Source organism: Musca vetustissima, unplaced genomic scaffold (assembly GCF_032173495.1).
Source record: "Musca vetustissima isolate MV318-11 ecotype Yass unplaced genomic scaffold, APGP_CSIRO_Mvet_v1 utg29523, whole genome shotgun sequence".
In the NCBI taxonomy this organism is placed as follows: Eukaryota; Metazoa; Arthropoda; class Insecta; order Diptera; family Muscidae; genus Musca; species Musca vetustissima.
The window spans coordinates 1-19,754 of NW_026877071.1; the positions used below are offsets into that span (position 1 = coordinate 1).

Consider the following 19,754-nt stretch of genomic DNA (forward strand, 5'->3'; position numbering starts at 1 on the left):
CTTTGAAAAATATTATTTTAAAAATCCACGCCTTGGGGTAACCTTTGAAAAATATTATTTTAAAAATCCACGCCTTGGGGTAACCTTTGAAAAATATTATTTTAAAAATCCACGCCTTGGGGTAACCTTTGAAAAATATTATTTTAAAAATCCACGCCTTGGGGTAACCTTTGAAAAATATTATTTTAAAAATCCACGCCTTGGGGTAACCTTTGAAAAATATTATTTTAAAAAATAACCACGCCTTGGGGTAACCTTTGAAAAATATTATTTTAAAAATCCACGCCTTGGGGTAACCTTTGAAAAATATTATTTTAAAAATCCACGCCTTGGGGTAACCTTTGAAAAATATTATTTTAAAAATCCACGCCTTGGGGTAACCTTTGAAAAATATTATTTTAAAAATCCACGCCTTGGGGTAACCTTTGAAAAATATTATTTTAAAAATCCACGCCTTGGGGTAACCTTTGAAAAATATTATTTTAAAAATCCACGCCTTGGGGTAACCTTTGAAAAATATTATTTTAAAAATCCACGCCTTGGGGTAACCTTTGAAAAATATTATTTTAAAAATCCACGCCTTGGGGTAACCTTTGAAAAATATTATTTTAAAAATCCACGCCTTGGGGTAACCTTTGAAAAATATTATTTTAAAAATCCACGCCTTGGGGTAACCTTTGAAAAATATTATTTTAAAAATCCACGCCTTGGGGTAACCTTTGAAAAATATTATTTTAAAAATCCACGCCTTGGGGTAACCTTTGAAAAATATTATTTTAAAAATCCACGCCTTGGGGTAACCTTTGAAAAATATTATTTTAAAAATCCACGCCTTGGGGTAACCTTTGTAACCTTTGAAAAATATTATTTTAAAAATCCACGCCTTGGGGTAACCTTTGAAAAATATTATTTTAAAAATCCACGCCTTGGGGTAGCATTTGAAAAATATTATTTTAAAAATCAACGCTTATAGTCCTGATGGTCCTTTGAAAAATATTATTTTAAAAATCCACGCTTATAAAAATCCACGCCTTGGGGTAACCTTTGAAAAATATTATTTTAAAAATCCACGCCTCTATTAGACCCGGAAAAAAATCATTTTAAAAATCCACGCCTCTATTAGACCCGGAAAAAAATCATTTTAAAAATCCACGCCTCTATTAGACCCGGAAAAAAATCATTTTAAAAATCCACGCCTCTATTAGACCCGGAAAAAAATCATTTTAAAAATCCACGCCTCTATTAGACCCGGAAAAAAATCATTTTAAAAATCCACGCCTCTATTAGACCCGGAAAAAAATCATTTTAAAAATCCACGCCTCTATTAGACCCGGAAAAAAATCATTTTAAAAATCCACGCCTCTATTAGACCCGGAAAAAAATCATTTTAAAAATCCACGCCTCTATTAGACCCGGAAAAAAATCATTTTAAAAATCCACGCCTCTATTAGACCCGGAAAAAAATCATTTTAAAAATCCACGCCTCTATTAGACCCGGAAAAAAATCATTTTAAAAATCCACGCCTCTATTAGACCCGGAAAAAAATCATTTTAAAAATCCACGCCTCTATTAGACCCGGAAAAAAATCATTTTAAAAATCCACGCCTCTATTAGACCCTGAAAAAATCATTTTAAAAATCCACGCCTCTATTAGACCCTGAAAAAAATCATTTTAAAATTCCACCCCTCTATTAGACACGGAAAAAAATCATTTTAAAAATCCACGCCTCTATTAGACCCGGAAAAAAATCATTTTAAAAATCCACGCCTCTATTAGACCCTGAAAAAAATCATTTTTAAAACCCACGCCTCTATTAGACCCTGAAAAAATCATTTTAAAAATCCACGCCTCTATTAGACCCTAAAAAAATCATTTTAAACTTCCACGCCTCTATTAGACCCTGAAAATATCATTTTAAAAATCCACGCCTCTATCGCCTTCTATAGGTCCTTTAAAAAATATTATTTTAAAAATCCACGCCTCTATTAGACCCTGAAAAAAATCATTTTAAAAATCCACGCCTCTATTAGACCCTGAAAGAAATCTTTTTAAAAATCCACGCCTATATTCGACCCTGAAAAAAATCATTTTAAAAATCCACGCCTCTATCAGACCTGGAAAAAATAATTTTAAAAATCCACGCCTCTATCAGACCTGGAAAAAATAATTTTAAAAATCCACGCCTCTATCAGACCCGGAAAAAATAATTTTAAAAATCCACGCCTCTATTAGACCCTGAAAAAAATCATTTTAAAAATCCACGCCTCTATGGGAGCTTCAAAAAATATTCTTTTAAAAATCCACGCCTCTATGGGAGCTTCAAAAAATATTCTTTTAAAAATCCACGCCTCTATTAGACCCTGAAAAAAATCATTTTAAAAATCCACGCCTCTATTAGACCCTGAAAAAAATCATTTTAAAAATCCACGCCTATACTTTTTTATTTATTAATTTTAATTGTTGTTGTTTTTTGTTTTAATTACCGTGTATTAAACAATTAGCCCACTTTGTGTCCGACAAAAATTATTTGGGAACACATGTTTCATCAAAATATTTTTTGAAATATTTTTCTCCCTTTTTTGAAGTGATTGGATTGTGGTTGCTGCAACCTGGTTGTTGGTTGGCTGCTCCTATTGTTTTCGACCATAGGCAAGTGAACAAATCAAAGCGAAAGATCGAGTTTTGCAAATAATGCAATTTTTTCTTGTCGCAGTTGTTGTTGCTAGTTAGATAATAGTAAAACTTTATACATCAGGAAATATACATCTCGAATTTCAAATGCAAGCCATATGGGTTACGCATGTGCCCCATTCTCCACAATGGTAAACTAAATACCAGGGCTACCAATACAACCGCAACTGCAACCAACGACGCCCAAAAACAATTATGACCACGCACATATACACCATGCAACATTTTTCAACAACAAAAAAAAAGTGCACCAGAAATGCTACCGATGGATGTCTGTCCATCTCTCGATCCATCCGTCTGCCTGGTGGCGGTACCCTTTCGGTAATAAAATCTTCTCGGTTTGCATGGATTGGCCAATAACTGAAGTAATGCCATGCCAATAGTAGTAGCGAACGGAGCACTGCACACAAGACATCTCTCAAGACCCACTACTATTAATTACCAGCTGTTACCTAATTAAGCCAAGATGCAACTAAGAGTGTGTATCTGTGTGTGTGTATGTGTGAGTTTTCCACATTCACACAGACACACAAATATGGAAGAACTGAAGAAATTGTATGGCATCATTGTAATGCAAACCAACATCAGTTTGATACGACCGACAGACGACTTGTCAAATTTGTTGCAACAAAAAGCAAAAAATACAACAACAACAACATCAGCAACATTTAATTATTATTTACAAAAATCACTCAGTCTGTCATTCATTCATTCACCACCGCAAGAGCTTGTTAAACATTTAATTAAAAAAATTTTTTGAAGAGGCATTCTTTATGCCATTTGAATTTGTGGATCATTTGCAACATTTTGGGGCGATCAAAATAAAAAAAACTACTACGAAATAAAAGAATATTTTTAATCATCCATCATAAGGCGTGGATTTTTAAAAGAATTTTCAAAATTTAAAAGAATATTTTTCAGAGGCCATTTTTCCATCCATCATAAGGCGTGGATTTTTAAAAGAATATTTTTCAGAGGCCATCCATCATAAGGCGTGGATTTTTAAAAGAATATTTTTCAGAGGCCATCCATCCATCATAAGGCGTGGATTTTTAAAAGAATATTTTTCAGAGGCCATCCATCCATCATAAGGCGTGGATTTTTAAAAGAATATTTTTCAGAGGCCATCCATCCATCATAAGGCGTGGATTTTTAAAAGAATATTTTTCAGAGGCCATCCATCCATCATAAGGCGTGGATTTTTAAAAGAATATTTTTCAGAGGCCATCCATCCATCATAAGGCGTGGATTTTTAAAAGAATATTTTTCAGAGGCCATCCATCCATCATAAGGCGTGGATTTTTAAAAGAATATTTTTCAGAGGCCATCCATCCATCATAAGGCGTGGATTTTTAAAAGAATATTTTTCAGAGGCCATCCATCCATCATAAGGCGTGGATTTTTAAAAGAATATTTTTCAGAGGCCATCCATCCATCATAAGGCGTGGATTTTTAAAAGAATATTTTTCAGAGGCCATCCATCCATCATAAGGCGTGGATTTTTAAAAGAATATTTTTCAGAGGCCATCCATCCATCATAAGGCGTGGATTTTTAAAAGAATATTTTTCAGAGGCCATCCATCCATCATAAGGCGTGGATTTTTAAAAGAATATTTTTCATTTTTAAAAGAATATTTTTCATCCATCATAAGGCGTGGATTTTTAAAAGAATATTTTTCAGAGGCCATCCATCCATCATAAGGCGTGGATTTTTAAAAGAATATTTTTCAGAGGCCATCCATCCATCATAAGGCGTGGATTTTTAAAAGAATATTTTTCAGAGGCCATCCATCCATCATAAGGCGTGGATTTTTAAAAGAATATTTTTCAGAGGCCATCCATCCATCATAAGGCGTGGATTTTTAAAAGAATATTTTTCAGAGGCCATCCATCCATCATAAGGCGTGGATTTTTAAAAGAATATTTTTCAGAGGCCATCCATCCATCATAAGGCGTGGATTTTTAAAAGAATATTTTTCAGAGGCCATCCATCCATCATAAGGCGTGGATTTTTAAAAGAATATTTTTCAGAGGCCATCCATCCATCATAAGGCGTGGATTTTTAAAAGAATATTTTGCAGTGGCCATCCATCATAAGGCGTGGATTTTTAAAAGAATATTTTTCAGAGGCCATCCATCCATCATAAGGCGTGGATTTTTAAAAGAATATTTTTCAGTGGCCATCCATCATAAGGCGTGGATTTTTAAAAGAATATTTTTCAGAGGCCATCCATCCATCATAAGGCGTGGATTTTTAAAAGAATATTTTTCAGAGGCCATCCATCCATCATAAGGCGTGGATTTTTTAAAAGAATATTTTTCAGAGGCCATCCATCCATCATAAGGCGTGGATTTTTAAAAGAATATTTTTCAGAGGCCATCCATCCATCATAAGGCGTGGATTTTTAAAAGAATATTTTTCAGAGGCCATCCATCATAAGGCGTGGATTTTTAAAAGAATATTTTTCAGGCCATCCATCCATCATAAGGCGTGGATTTTTAAAAGAATATTTTTCAGATCCATCATAAGGCGTGGATTTTTAAAAGAATATTTTTCAGAGGCCATCCATCCATCATAAGGCGTGGATTTTTAAAAGAATATTTTTCAGAGGCCATCCATCCATCATAAGGCGTGGATTTTTAAAAGAATATTTTTCAGAGGCCATCATAAGGCGTGGATTTTTAAAAGAATATTTTTCAGAGGCCATCATAAGGCGTGGATTTTTAAAAGAATATTTTTCAGAGGCCATCATAAGGCGTGGATTTTTAAAAGAATATTTTTCAGAGGCCATCATAAGGCGTGGATTTTTAAAAGAATATTTTTCAGAGGCCATCATAAGGCGTGGATTTTTAAAAGAATATTTTTCAGAGGCCATCATAAGGCGTGGATTTTTAAAAGAATATTTTTGAGAGGCCATCATAAGGCGTGGATTTTTAAAAGAATATTTTTCAGAGGCCATCCATCATAAGGCGTGGATTTTTAAAAGAATATTTTTCAGAGGCCATCCATCATAAGGCGTGGATTTTTAAAAGAATATTTTTCAGAGGCCATCATCGTAAGGCGTGGATTTTTAAAAGAATATTTTTCAGAGGCCATCGTAAGGCGTGGATTTTTTTAAATTTTTTCGGGTGTTAACAGAATTCGTAAATATTATCAAAATATATTTTTTCAAGTAACCAACCAGGCCTTTTTTCTTACTTCTTTATATTACTAATTTAAACATTGTCTGTAATTAACACCCATTTTTAAATACTTTCATATAAAAATAAACAAAAAATGGATAATAGGATTTAACCAGTTCCTCAATATGTCACGTCATGCCGCTGTTACGGCGAATTCCTTGGTGGCAGTTTTGTAAGCCACAAACACTCTTCGAGAAGCATAATCGTGTATCATGGGAGCATTTTATGTATTTGCTGCTGAAAAGTGTAAAATTATGTCACGGTGTCAGTTTGTACAAGTCATCCTATCACCAGCCAGCGTAATATGAACATACATATGTATGTATGTAAGTGATGCCAGTGATCCTCTCTCTCATTTTTGAAAGAGTTCCAAATTATGGCTCATAATTTGTCAGCCATTATATCGTGGTCATTTTCCATGGTATTTATCCTTTTTTGGGAAGGTTTATGGAAAACCTGGCTGCCCCGCAGTATGTAGTCGAAATATGATGACAACATAAAGGACGTTCAACGATCACCACAAGAATGTTTTTTTGAGCCATATATGGTCAATGGATGATATTAGCTTTACACACACAGCTACAAATATAGTTTGCCATTAGCATTATTATTTATTTGATATGAAATGCCTCGAAATGGTCGGGGGTTATTGTTGCCACTGCAACAAATGTTCGCATAAATGTTTGGCCATTTGATGTCGTCTTAAGCCACTTGGAGGCCTGGAGTCACTTCTCTCTTAGCTTTGTTGATTTTGTTTTTTACAAATCTACTTTGGATTAGTGGAGCACCTGGATACTGTTTGCCTCGTCCGCTAGCCTGTCTGCCTACCTCTCCGATCATTGTCCAGCTTTACAGCCGAACGGCCACTGTCCACATTGCCTACATTGTGCATCAATCCAAAAACCATGACTGCATGTGTTCCACCATAATAATTATGTAATGTATGTGTGTAGGCCAGGCAAACAAGGTAGTCGGGATTCTGCTTCCCCAGAAAGGGGGGTCGGCTATATGTAAGGTAGCCATAAAACCAGGCCGCATACATATTTTTTGCATTTGATTATTATTATAAATTTAGACAAATTGAAAGTGATAATAAACTTGACAATATGGAAAGTACAGGCGCTGGACGATGATGGCAGATAGGTTACAGCTTCCTTAAGGGGTATAACTTATAGAAAAATATTCTTTTAATAAATGGTTGGCCTCTTGAAAAATATTCTTTTAAAAATCCACGCCTTATGATGGATGGCCCTTGAAAAATATTCTTTTAATAAATCCACGCCTTATGATGGATGGCCCTCTGAAAAATATTCTTTTAAAAATCCACGCCTTATGATGGATGGCTGGCCTTGAAAAATATTCTTTTAAAAATCCACGCCTTATGATGATGGCTGGCCCTTGAAAAATATTCTTTAATAAATCCACGCCTCAGTTGGCCCTTGAAAAATATTCTTTTATAAATCCACGCCTCAGTTGGCTCTTGAAAAATATTCTTTAATAAATCCACGCCTCAGTTGGCCCTTGAAAAATATTCTTTAATAAATCCACGCCTCAGTTGGCCCTTGAAAAATATTCTTTAATAAATCCACGGCTCAGTTGGCCCTTGAAAAATATTCTTTAATAAATCCACGCCTCAGTTGGCCCTTGAAAAATATTTTTTAATAAATCCACGCCTCAGTTGGCCCTTGAAAAAGTTGGCCCTTGAAAAATATACTTTAATAAATCCACGCCTCAGATGGCCCTTGAAAAATATTCTTTAATAAATCCACGCCTCAGTTGGCCCTTGAAAAATATTCTTTTAAAAATCCACGCCTTGTATTGGCCCCTAAAAAATATTCTTTTAAAAATCCACGCCTTGATTGGCCCTTGAAAAATATTCTTTTAATAAATCCACGCCTTATGTTGGCCCTTGAAAAATATTCGTTTTAAAAATCCACGCCTTGTCTAGACCTCCCCAAAAAATATTCGTTTTAAAAATCCACGCCTCAGATGGATGGCCTCTGAAAAATATTCGTTTTAAAAATCCATATAATAAATCCACGCCTCAGATGGCCTCTGAAAAATATTCGTTTTAAAAATCCACGCCTTATTCAAGCTGGTCCTTTAAAAAAATATTCGTTTTAAAAATCCACGCCTTATTCAAGCTGGTCCTTTAAAAAAATATTCGTTTTAAAAATCCACGCCTTATGATGTATGGCCTCTGGAAAATATTCGTTTAAAAATCTACGCCTTATGATGGATGGATGGCCTCTGAAAAATATTCTTTTAAAAATCCACGCCTTATGATGGATGGCCTATGGAAAATATTCTTTTAAAATTCCACGCCTTATGTAGGTTCGAAAATTATATTTTTCCAATCCTACTCCACCTTTGTTAATCACGTTCTGTTTTTTCTTGTTCCTATCCAATTACCATTCCTTTGTTTTATTTTTATTCCATAAATAAATTCATTTATGTCTAGTTTACTTGTTCCAATTTTTTGTGCATTAAGGCACAAAACAACAACATCAACAAAAACAAAAAGAACAATATAAACAAATGCAGAATTATGAATTATAGCCTACCCTCCAGCTTCATAACTTCATTGAAATTTCCTGCTTATTAATTCATGAATTCATGCAATAATCGCTTACCCCCACACACAAACATAGGCACACACACTCACATACACAGAAAATATTATAAATAACTGCCCATTAGGGAGCCAGTCACCGGACAATGGAATGTCACTTTAGTGACTGTAGCAACAACAGCAGTTACAAATAAGCAAACAATACAATTGACAACAAAAAGAACATGGACAAAGATTAAGTGGCATGGTGATGAGTCCATGTCTGTGAATCTCCATGGAATGAATCTTCGCCATCTGAGTGCCCTTTTCAATTGCTTTGTTGCCTATATCGATTAAATGATACTTGAACTTTATTGCTTCGTCAGCAAGGAGATAGAGGCGAGAGAGACAACTATGTGAGGTTAGAGTGAAGATGGCTGGGGGTGACATTCTTGGGAGACACCTTAAGACATATAGGATGAGAGGCCTATTTGGAATAATTCCCATTGAAAAAATTCATAAATTAGAAATCCAAACTCACCTCACCACATATGAAACTATTTCACCACTATTGTCGCTTTTTGTTAAATGTGCAAAAAGTGTAGCATACTTTCAGGCTGACAAATTAATTTTATTTTTCCTTTTCTCATTACAGAATATCACCAAGACCCGAACCATACGATTTTGTTGCGCCGGCTACGATGGCAATTTATCGATAAATGATACGGTATGTAAGCCGGTTTGTCGCAGTGGTTGTGGTCGTGGCTATTGTCTGAAACCCGATGTGTGTAGCTGTGAACCGGGTTATATGGGCAAACATTGTACACAGCGTAAGTATGAGGAATGGAATTTTAAGAGAAAATAATAAAAAAAATAATTCTTTGCAGGTTGTGATCACGACCACTGGGGCCTGGAGTGTAAAAATGTGTGTCAGTGTCACAATGGAGCCGCATGTGATAATAAATCGGGGACCTGTCACTGTACCATGGGATGGACGGGAGAATTGTGAGTATTTTTAAAAACCCTAAAAAGACTTTCTGAGTCGATTTATGCATGTCCGTCCGTCTGTAGATGTTAAATTGTAACCGAAGTACAGATCGCATTTATGATCCGATTTGGATGAAATTTGGCACAAGTCACTTATTTGGCCCAAGAACGAACCCTATTGAAATTCAGGAAAATCGGTTCAAATTTAGATAGATATATAGATATATCTTTCGATTTGCACGAAATTTGGCATAACGTGCTGAATTGAGCCCAGAATGATGTCTGCCAACTATCGTGGAAATCGGCCCAGATTTAGATATAGCTCCAATATATACTTTCGCCCGATTTAAGGTTAATGGTGCACAAAAGTCCCTATATATCATTCGATATGCACGAAATTTGGCACAACGTACTGAATTGAGCTTAGAATGATGTCTGCAGAGTTTCGTAAACATCGGTCCAGATTTAGATATAGCTCCCATATATAGTTTCGTCCGATTTAAGGTAAATGGTGCACCAAAGTCCCTATATATCTTTTGATTTGCACGAAATTTGGCATAACATAGTGAATTGAGCCTAAAGTGATGTCTGCTAAGTTTCGTAAAAATCGTTCCAGATTTAGATATGGCTCCCATATATAGTTTCGTCCGATTTTATGTAAATGGTACACCAAAGTCCATATATATCTTTCGATTTGCACGAAATTTGGCATAACGTACTGAATTGAGCCTAGAGTGATGTCTGCTAAGTTTCGTGAAAATCGGTTCAGATTTAGATATAGCTCCCATATATATTTTCATCTGATTTAAGGTAAATGGGGCACCAAAGTCCATATATATCTTTCGATTTGCACGAAATTTGGCATAACGTACTGAATTGAGCCTAGAGTGATGTCTGCAAAGTTTCGAGAAAATCGGTCCAGATGTAAATATAGATCCCATACATATGATCGTCCGATTTAATGTAACTGGTGCACCAAAGTCCCTATATATCTTTCGATTTGCACGAAATTTGGAATAGCCTACTGAATTGAGACTAGAGTTATGTCTGCCAAGTTTCGTGAAAATCGGTTCAGATTTAGATGAAGGTCCCATATATATTTTCGTCCGATTTAAGGTAAATGGTGCACTGAAGTCCCTATATATCTTTCGATTTGCACGAAATTTGGCATAGAATACTGAAGTAGGTCCAGAATGACGAAATTTGGCATAGGATACTGAATTGGGCCCAGAATGATGTGTGCTAAGTTTCGTGAAAATCGGTTCAGATTTAGATATAGCTCCATAGCTAGGCCGATTGACACAACGTACTGAAGTTAGTATAAATTAATCTCTGGCAAGGCGACGTCTTTTAGGATACATATGTAGAATATACCCAAAGTGGTGAGGGGTATCATATAGTCAGCCCAGTCCGACTTTACTGCTTTCCTTACTGGTTTTTATTCTTCTCGTTTTTTTCCTTCCAGCTGCGAAAAACCCTGCCCCAAGGGCACCTATGGTGTAATGTGCCGCAAGGCTTGCGAGTGTGAAAATAAATTATGCCATCCTCAGACGGGGGCTTGCGATCCACCCGCAATCGATCCCTCTTTGGCACCAAATGCCACCCATGTCATGATAGCCACCCTAAATTCTACAATTGTCAATATAACCCACAACTTGGATCGCATTGCTAAAAATATTGTCAATATTGCAACCAGTACAACGCCGGAACCCATAAATCTACCACCACAAATATTGGAGGTGACAACAGCTCCAGCCGCTATTCCAGAGGTCATTGTCATAAAACAGGAGCCGGAAATTCCGCATACCCCCAAAATCATCGTACATCAACAGGGCCAGGGTTTGTTGGATAATTTACATGCCGCTGCCAAGACCCCAGAGGTTATACATGTCATCACTGGGTGGCCAGGACAACAACATAATGTCACACAGGAGGAGAAACTAAATTTAGCTGGATTTGGTGGCCACCCGGCAACCAAAGAGGAAAGTCAAAATTCTAATGACACGCATAATTCCGATCATGAAAATAGTTTGCTCACCACCCTTTTGGTTATCCTGCTCATTATAATGTTTGGTATTGGAATGGGTTTCCTTTATGTCTACCGGCGTTATCATTTACAAAAGGCCCAGGTAGAGGCAGCATTGGCGGCACGAAATGTTAGTTTGCCATCCCCCAATCCCAATTCGGCCATTATTATTACCCCACCCACACCGGGTCTTCAACCCTATACCAATGATCAGCTTATGCAGGACTTAAACAGTGGTAATCTACCGCCCGGAGGTAATACCGGAACAATGGGGAAAAGTTTTCTAAAACCCCTGCCGGATTTGCCCGCCTTTACGCAGATGGTACGCAATAAAATCGAGGGTATGTAAGTGTCTTGAGCGGAACAGGAAGCAACTTTTGGAAAATGATATTTTTTCAATTTTAATTTTTAAATAATTATTTTTCCCTCCAATCTTCTAGAACCCGACTTGTATGACTCACCCAGTAATAGTTCCTCCATAACCATATCCCCGGTACCCACAATAAATTCCTATGCCTATGCCCGCAAGGAGTCATTGTATTCGGTGGTAACACCCAAGTCCCGCAAGGGTAGCATGGATTCACATCTTTACGATGAGATTCGATATCCCACGGCCATGCAGCATCATCAACACCATCAGCATCATGCACACACCAAGCCTCAGCATCATTCCACCCAACATAATGTTTATATACCACAGCATCAGCATACGCAACATCATCATAGTCAACAGCAGTCGCAACCGCAGCCTCAACATCAGTCCATGCAGCAACCAGTCGCCCATCAGCAACAGTTACAACATTTTGGCAACTTCAGTCAGCAGCAAGGACATGCACAATTTCAAACGGGGACCCACCACACGTCAGGACATCATCAACAGGTTGCAACATCTCCCGGCTCGACCTCGGCCACTCATCACGTTTCACATTTAATAATTCCGCCACAAAATACAAAATATCTTCAAGTGCCACAACACACCCATACATCGCATAAAATCACCCATATTTAAGTAAAAATAAAAAAAATTATGTGCAAATATTTATATTTTAATATTTTATTTTAGTTTTATAATTTTCAAATATATTTTTTTATTTTAAATATTTTTTTTTTTTGTAAAATTTTCCAAAAAATTTGATTTTCATAAATAAAGGTCGAATTTAATAACATTTTTTTATTTTCAAAAGATATGAGGCCATGAAAAATAAATTTAAAAAAATCCACGCCTTATAGTAGGCCATTAAAAATAAATTTTAAAAAATCCACGCCTTATAGTAGGCCATTAAAAATAAATTTAAAAAAATCCACGCCTTATAGGAGGCCATGAAAAATGAATTTTAAAAAATCCACGCCTTATAGTAGGCCATGAAAAATAAATTTAAAAAAATCCACGCCTTATAGTAGGCCATGAAAAATAAATTTAAAAAAATCCACGCCTTATAGTAGGCCATGAAAAATAAATTTAAAAAAATCCACGCCTTATAGTAGGCCATTAAAAATAAATTTTCAAAAATCCACGCCTTATAGTAGGCCATTAAAAATAGATTTAAAAAACTCCACGCCTTATAGTAGGCCATTAAAAATAAATTTAAAAAAATCCACGCCTTATAGTAGGCCCTGATACGTTTTCTTTTAAAAATCCACGCCTTATAGTAGGCCATGAAAAATAAATTTTAAAAAATCCACGCCTAATAGTAGGCCATGAAAAATAAATTTTAAAAAATCCACGCCTTATAGTAGGCCATGAAAAATTAATTTTAAAAAATCCACGCCTTATAGTAGGCCATGAAAAATGAATTTTAAAAAATCCACGCCTTATAGTAGGCCATGAAAAATGAATTTTAAAAAATCCACGCCTTATAGTAGGCCATGAAAAATGAATTTTAAAAAATCCACGCCTTATAGTAGGCCATGAAAAATGAATTTTAAAAAATCCACGCCTTATAGTAGACCATGAAAAATGAATTTTAACAAATCCACGCCTTATATTAGGCCATGAAAAATTAATTTTAACAAATCCACGCCTTATAGTAGGCCATGAAAAATTAATTTTAAAAAATCCACGCCTTATAGTAGGACCTTCCCCTTCAACGGGAACCATCAGTAGGCTCACTTTTATATGCCTTTTGAGCTGGGGCATTTCTATTCATTCGCACAACATGGCCTAGCCACCGTAGTAGCTGCAGATCGGCCCGTAGATCTTTCATAGAATTTTTCTTTCAAATACCCCAAGAGCTGTCTCATCGGCTTGCGCAAGTACCCATGCTTCAGATCCATATACCAGTATCAGCGTCTTGTAAAGTGTGAGTTTGGTTTGGCGGGAGGTGGCCTTGCTTCTGAGTTATTTGCTCAGACCATAGTAGCATCTGTTGGCCACCACAATCCTTTTCCGAATTTCAAAACTGATGTCATTCGTTTCATTTATGGCGATACCATGGTATATAACATCTATAACTACCACGAAGCTGTAGTTCTCAAGTTCCACAGTTGGTCCGAGTCTACTGGACGTCTTGCGCGTTGATACCATCAGCTTGGTCTTCACTTTGGCAGACTCCTTCTCAATTTGCTCAAAGGTGGCTCGCAATGTTCGACCCATCATATCGATGTGATCGGCGTAGGCGAATAACATGTGTTCTTTGGACTACAGAGTGTCATTTCTGTTCACCTTTGCGCCTCGTATGACCTTTTCCAGCAGGATGTTAAAAAGGTCACACGACAAACTGCCACCTTGTCTGAATCCTCGTTCGGTATTGAAGGGCTCCGATAGGTCATTTCCTACTTTAAATGCTGATCTTGTGTCAGTTATCCGAATGCATATCCGAATTAATTTTTCAGGAATGCCGAACGTAGATATGGCATTATACACCTCTGAACGGATAGGGCTGTCGAATGCGACATTATAGTCGACGAATAGATGGTATGTGTCGATGTATTTTTCGTGGTATTTTTTCCAGGATTTGGCGCAGAGTTAAAATCTGGTCAATGGTGGATTTGCCATGTCTGAAGCCGCATTGGTATGGTCTAATAATGTCATTGACCATTGGCTTCAGTCGTTCACAAAGCACACTGGATAGCACTTTATATTCGATGGGAAGGAGACTTATTCCTCTATAATTGGCACATGTCGTTTTGTCTCCTTTTTTGTGCATGGGACACAGGATGCTAAGGTTCCAATCATAGGGCATGCATTCCTCTAGCCAAATTGTACTAATCAGCTGGTGCATGCTCCTTACCAACATCTGAGTCTTGAATAGTTCGGCTTGTAAACCATCGGCACCTGCAGCTTTATTATTCTTCAGCGGATTGATTGCTTTTATGACCTCATCTTTGCTAGGTGGTATACACTCTATACCATCATCTATTATTGTTTCTGGGGTATCTTCTTCACCGCCACTATTTGATACCAGAAGTTTTTCAAAATGCTCCTCCAAGTTCCTCAGCACGCTGTCTGTATCTGTCACCCGGTTTCCTTCTTTATCTCTACAGGAGGATGGGCCTGCACCAAGTCTTCGGCTTGGTGTTTTACCCGTTGGTAGAATTTTTGGACTTCATTCTGACTCCTGTACATCTCGATTTGCTCACGCTCATGTTTTTCTTGTTCTTTTTTCTGAAAACACGTTTCTCCTCGCTCCTTTTCTCCTGATAATTCTCCATCCCATTACGTGTTGCTGCTGCCTACAGGGTTGCCCTATACGCTGCGTTCACATCAGTAGCATTACGACACGCTTGATCGTACCATGGGTTTCTGTGGTGGTTTTTGTTACCCAAGTGTTGCTTTTGCTGCAGTTTGTGGGGAGTGAACATTGTGCTTCTATCGGGACAAGAAGTGCTTTCGTCAAGCAGATGGGTAAGATGGGCGGAGTAGGCCTCGGCTACCTCTTGTCTTTACAGCTTTTCGACGTCGAGTTTCCGTATTGTGTTAGATCGCACCTTTACTGCAACATTAAGACAAGTGCGAACCATGGCTGCTACAAGGTAGTGGTCCAAATCGATATTCGCTCCTCGGATCGACCGAACGTCTAATACACTGGATTAATGCCTTCCGTCTATCACAACATGATCGATTTGATTTCTCATTGTTCGATCGGGAGAAATCCAAGTGGCCTTATGTATATCGAGATGCTTGAATCTGGTGCTGCTAACTACCATGTTTTTTGCCGACGCGAAGTCAATCAACCTCATGCCGTCTGCAGGGTTGCCCTATACGCCGCGTTTTTGGTGGTGGTTTTTTGTACCCAAGTGTTGCTTTTGCTGCAGTTTGTGGGTAATTCTTTGCCATTGTGCTTCTATACTATACTATCAGGACAAGAAGTGCTTTCTTCAAGCAGGTGGTTAAGTTGAACGGAGTAGGCTTCTGCTATCTGTTGTGTTTGCAGCTTTTCGACGTCAAGTTTCCGTGATTAGATCGTACCTTTGCTTCTACATTAAGACGAGTGCGAACCTTGGCTGCTACAAGGTAGTGGTCCGAATCGATATTCGCTCCTCGGATCGATCGAACATCTAATACACTGGATGAATGCCTTCCGTCTATCACAACATGATCGATTTGATTTCTCGTTGCTTGATCAGGAGAAATCCAGGTGCCTTTGTGTATATCGAGATGCTTGAATCTGGTGCTGCTAACTACCACTGCCGCGAAGTCAATCAACCTCATGTCGTTGTCTGATGTTTCTTCATGAAAGCTGAATTTTCCGACGGTGGGGCCAAAGATATTTTCCCTTTCGATTTTTGCATTAAAATCTCCTAGCAGAAATTTAGGCCGGAGCATGGGCACAAATAAGACTGATGTAGAAGAAATTCGCTTTTATGCGAATTATATCAATTCGCCCATCTTCTGGAGTGAATCTGGAGACGAGGTCTTTTGTTCTCCTATTAACCATAAATCCGCAGCCAAATTCACGTCTCGTTTCATGGCAGCTATAATACAGTGCATAATCGTCTGATTTACTTACGCCTGTCCCTTTTCATCGCATTTCCTGTAAGGCTTTATACTTCTTGATTACATCCGCCAAAGCGAAAACTGTACAAAGTGCGCACATTCCAAGTGCAGATTCGCAGATCGTGGTCCTTTATACGTTTGCGGGGGTCCTCATCATTAGGGGGGTTTGGTTTTCTTTGCTTTTTCATAGTAAGTTTGGTTTTTCGAATGTGGGCAACTAATCCGACTCCTCAACCCATTTTTATTAGTTCTTATGGGTGAAGTCGCGGCACATTTTAACTCACTATCTCAACGGGTGATGAAAAATAGCTACCCCAGGTGACACCGCGGGGAGGTGTCAGTGTCCATAATTGAGATGAAAGAGGAACCAAGATAAGTCATGTTAAAGCCAATCAGAGCCGTTGCTTGGTATCTATCATCCTCTACGCCAACCACGCCTTATGGTAAGCATTGAAAAATTAATTTTGAAAAATCCTAGCCTATGTTGAGGCCTTAAAAATTTTATTTTAAAAATTCAAGTCCTATGTTGAGGCCTTAACAATTTTATTTTAAAAAATCCACGCCTATGCTGAGGCCTTAAAAATTTTATTTTAAAACATCCACGACTATGTTCAGGCCTTATCATTTTATTTTAAAAAATCCACCCCTATGTTGAGGTCTTAAAAATTATTTAAAAAAAAAAACTACGCCGAATGCTTTTCTGGCTCTATTGACATCATTGTTAGCTCTCATCTCTTAGTGATTGGTTTTGGTAAACAAATTCCGTAACCTAGTGCAGGGTATGGGGGGAGAATCTGTCATACTGATAAGCCGAGATTAAATTCAAACTATTTACATGTAAACAACCCATTTTAGAAGCCATTATGCGTGCCATGAGAATATTGGAAATTTATTTGATTTTCCTAAGCATCTTGGGTTTTTGGAATATGTCTACCAAATGCCAGGAGATATATGGCGATATTTATCCCAGTACCCGAGCAGAGCTAAATTTATATTTTGATAGCCAGCAGCGGGAAAAGAAGTGCTACAAAGATGTACCGTAAGTCATTTTTTTTAAATATTTTTTTTCTCCGAATTAAAAATAATTTCGGTTTTTTTATTGTAGAGCCTATTTTTTCCAAACCCGAGAGCATGAACCACTTCGTGGAAATTCCTCCATTGCTGGCCATTTGAGTTTTGAAATTTGCTGTGAAGGATATCGTAGAGATCCCAAGGTGAGAAGTACTCTCAAGTGTATCCCCGACTGCTCCAAAGTTTCGGCGGATAATTGCCGCAACGGTTTCTGCCGCTCTACCCACCAATGCGAATGCTTTGAGGGCTTTGTGAGAGATTCTCGGGGAAATTGTGTCCACATTTGTCCGGTGGGTTGTTTGAATGGTCGCTGCTTATTAAATGGTGATTGCTTGTGTAATCCTGGCTATAGCCTAGATCCGGAGACTAGGAAATATTGTCTACCAGAATGTAGCCACATACCATGTGGACTGAATCAGATATGTGTGGCCCCCGGGGAATGTCGCTGCCAGAGGGGTTATCAATGGCTGGAGGGTTTGGGTTGCCAGCCAATATGTCAACCCCATTGTGGTTATGGTCGTTGTATTGGACCACAGCAGTGTGAATGTTTTCCCGGCTACATTAAGAGGAAGGGGAGGGAAATTTGTGAATCGGAATGTTATGCGTATGTATGTGTGAAAAAAATTTTGGATTTTGTAAAATTTTTACTAAAATTCGATTCTTTGGCAAACTTTTTTCAGAAATTGTGAAAATGGCTTTTGTGAATCACCCTATAAATGCCAGTGCCACATTGGTTTCGCTTATGATCCGCAAAGTCAAAATTGCCTAGCCCAGTGTCCTGAGGCCTGTGATCATGGCGTGTGTATAGCTCCGGGAATCTGTAAATGCTTTGAGGGTTATTATCTTTGGGATAATACCTGTAAGCCGATATGTGAAAGGTGAGGTATGAGGCAGAGGATATTTTTTGTCAAATAATAATTTTATCTCTTATAGTGGTTGTGGCCTTTATGGTCATTGCATCGCACCGAATGTGTGTGCCTGTGGCCCTGGACATCAACATTGTTTGGATGGTGGTAGCTGTACACCACAGGGTCATTGTAAATGCCCTCAGGGTATGAGCCATTTTATTGATCGTTGTATTTATTCGACTAACGTGCAGAATATGATTTTTACCCTGGACGAAAGGCAACACTTCGATAGGGAATTAAGGCATGAATTTGAGGCTTTGATTGGGAGGATGTTTCAATTTTGAAATATATTTAAATACAAATAAAAAACCACAATAAAATAATTTAGAAAAAAATCACTGACCCTTGAAAAATTATGGCCTATGTTGAGGCCATGGAAAATTAATTTAAAAAAAACCAACCCAATGTTGGACCCTCAAAAATTTATTTATTTTATACTGAGGCAATGGAAAAAATATTTTTAAAAATCAATTAGAAATTTCGAATGTTTCTGTTTGCCGGCTGCAGAGCTTTCTACGTACAATGTTTGTATTTCGATATTATTTCTTATCGCTGAACAAACCACTGCATTTTATTCTATGAAAAAAATCTAGAGCATTAGAAGAGGTTTGTATACTATAATAACATATTTAATACAAGGCCAAGGTCATGCGATATATCCAAATTGTTTAAGGCACGTGTTAGGGTTTGAATGCAAAATCTTATCGAAAATGTTTGCTAAAGATTTAGTTATGCAATACCACATAATAATTTTCAAAACAAGTACTACAGGTGCGGATTTTTAAAACGAATATTTTTCAGAGGCCATGGATTTTTAAAAGAATATTTTTCAGAGGCCATCCATCATAAGACGTGGATTTTTAAAAGGAATATTTTTCAGAGGTCATCATAAGGCGTGGATTTTTAAAAGAATATTTTACAGAGGCCATCCATCATAAGGCGTGGATTTTTAAAAGAATATTTTTCAGAGGCCGGCCATCCATCATAAGGCGTGGATTTTTAAAAGAATATTTTTCAGAGGCCGGCCATCCATCATAAGGCGTGGATTTTTAAAAGAATATTTTTCAGAGGCCATCATAAGGCGTGGATTTTTAAAAGAATATTTTTCAGAGGCCATCATAAGGCGTGGATTTTTAAAAGAATATTTTTCAGAGGCCATCACAAGGCGTGGATTTTTAAAAGAATATTTTTCAGAGGCCATCATAAGGCGTGGATTTTTAAAAGAATATTTTTCAGAGGCCATCACAAGGCGTGGATTTTTAAAAGAATATTTTTCAGAGGCCATCATAAGGCGTGGATTTTTAAAAGAATATTTTTCAGAGGCCATCACAAGGCGTGGATTTTTAAAAGAATATTTTTCAGAGGCCATCATAAGGCGTGGATTTTTAAAATAATATTT

The 19,754-nt window shown here is 37.3% G+C and overlaps 1 protein-coding gene across 1 annotated transcript; it reads left to right on the top strand.

Moving 5' to 3' along the window:
- Positions 1 to 6,001: 6,001 nt before the first annotated feature.
- On the top strand, positions 6,002 to 18,499 carry LOC133321606 (uncharacterized; the record flags this gene model as incomplete). The annotated part of the gene is made up of 9 exons (XM_061530690.1): positions 6,002 to 6,048; positions 9,028 to 9,257; positions 9,315 to 9,432; positions 10,880 to 11,781; positions 11,881 to 12,336; positions 17,232 to 17,415; positions 17,482 to 18,051; positions 18,128 to 18,306; positions 18,381 to 18,499. Coding segments are annotated over exons 1-9 (2,805 nt in total), but the record flags the coding sequence as incomplete, so codon positions are not given.
- Between the last annotated feature and the right edge of the window lie 1,255 nt (positions 18,500 to 19,754).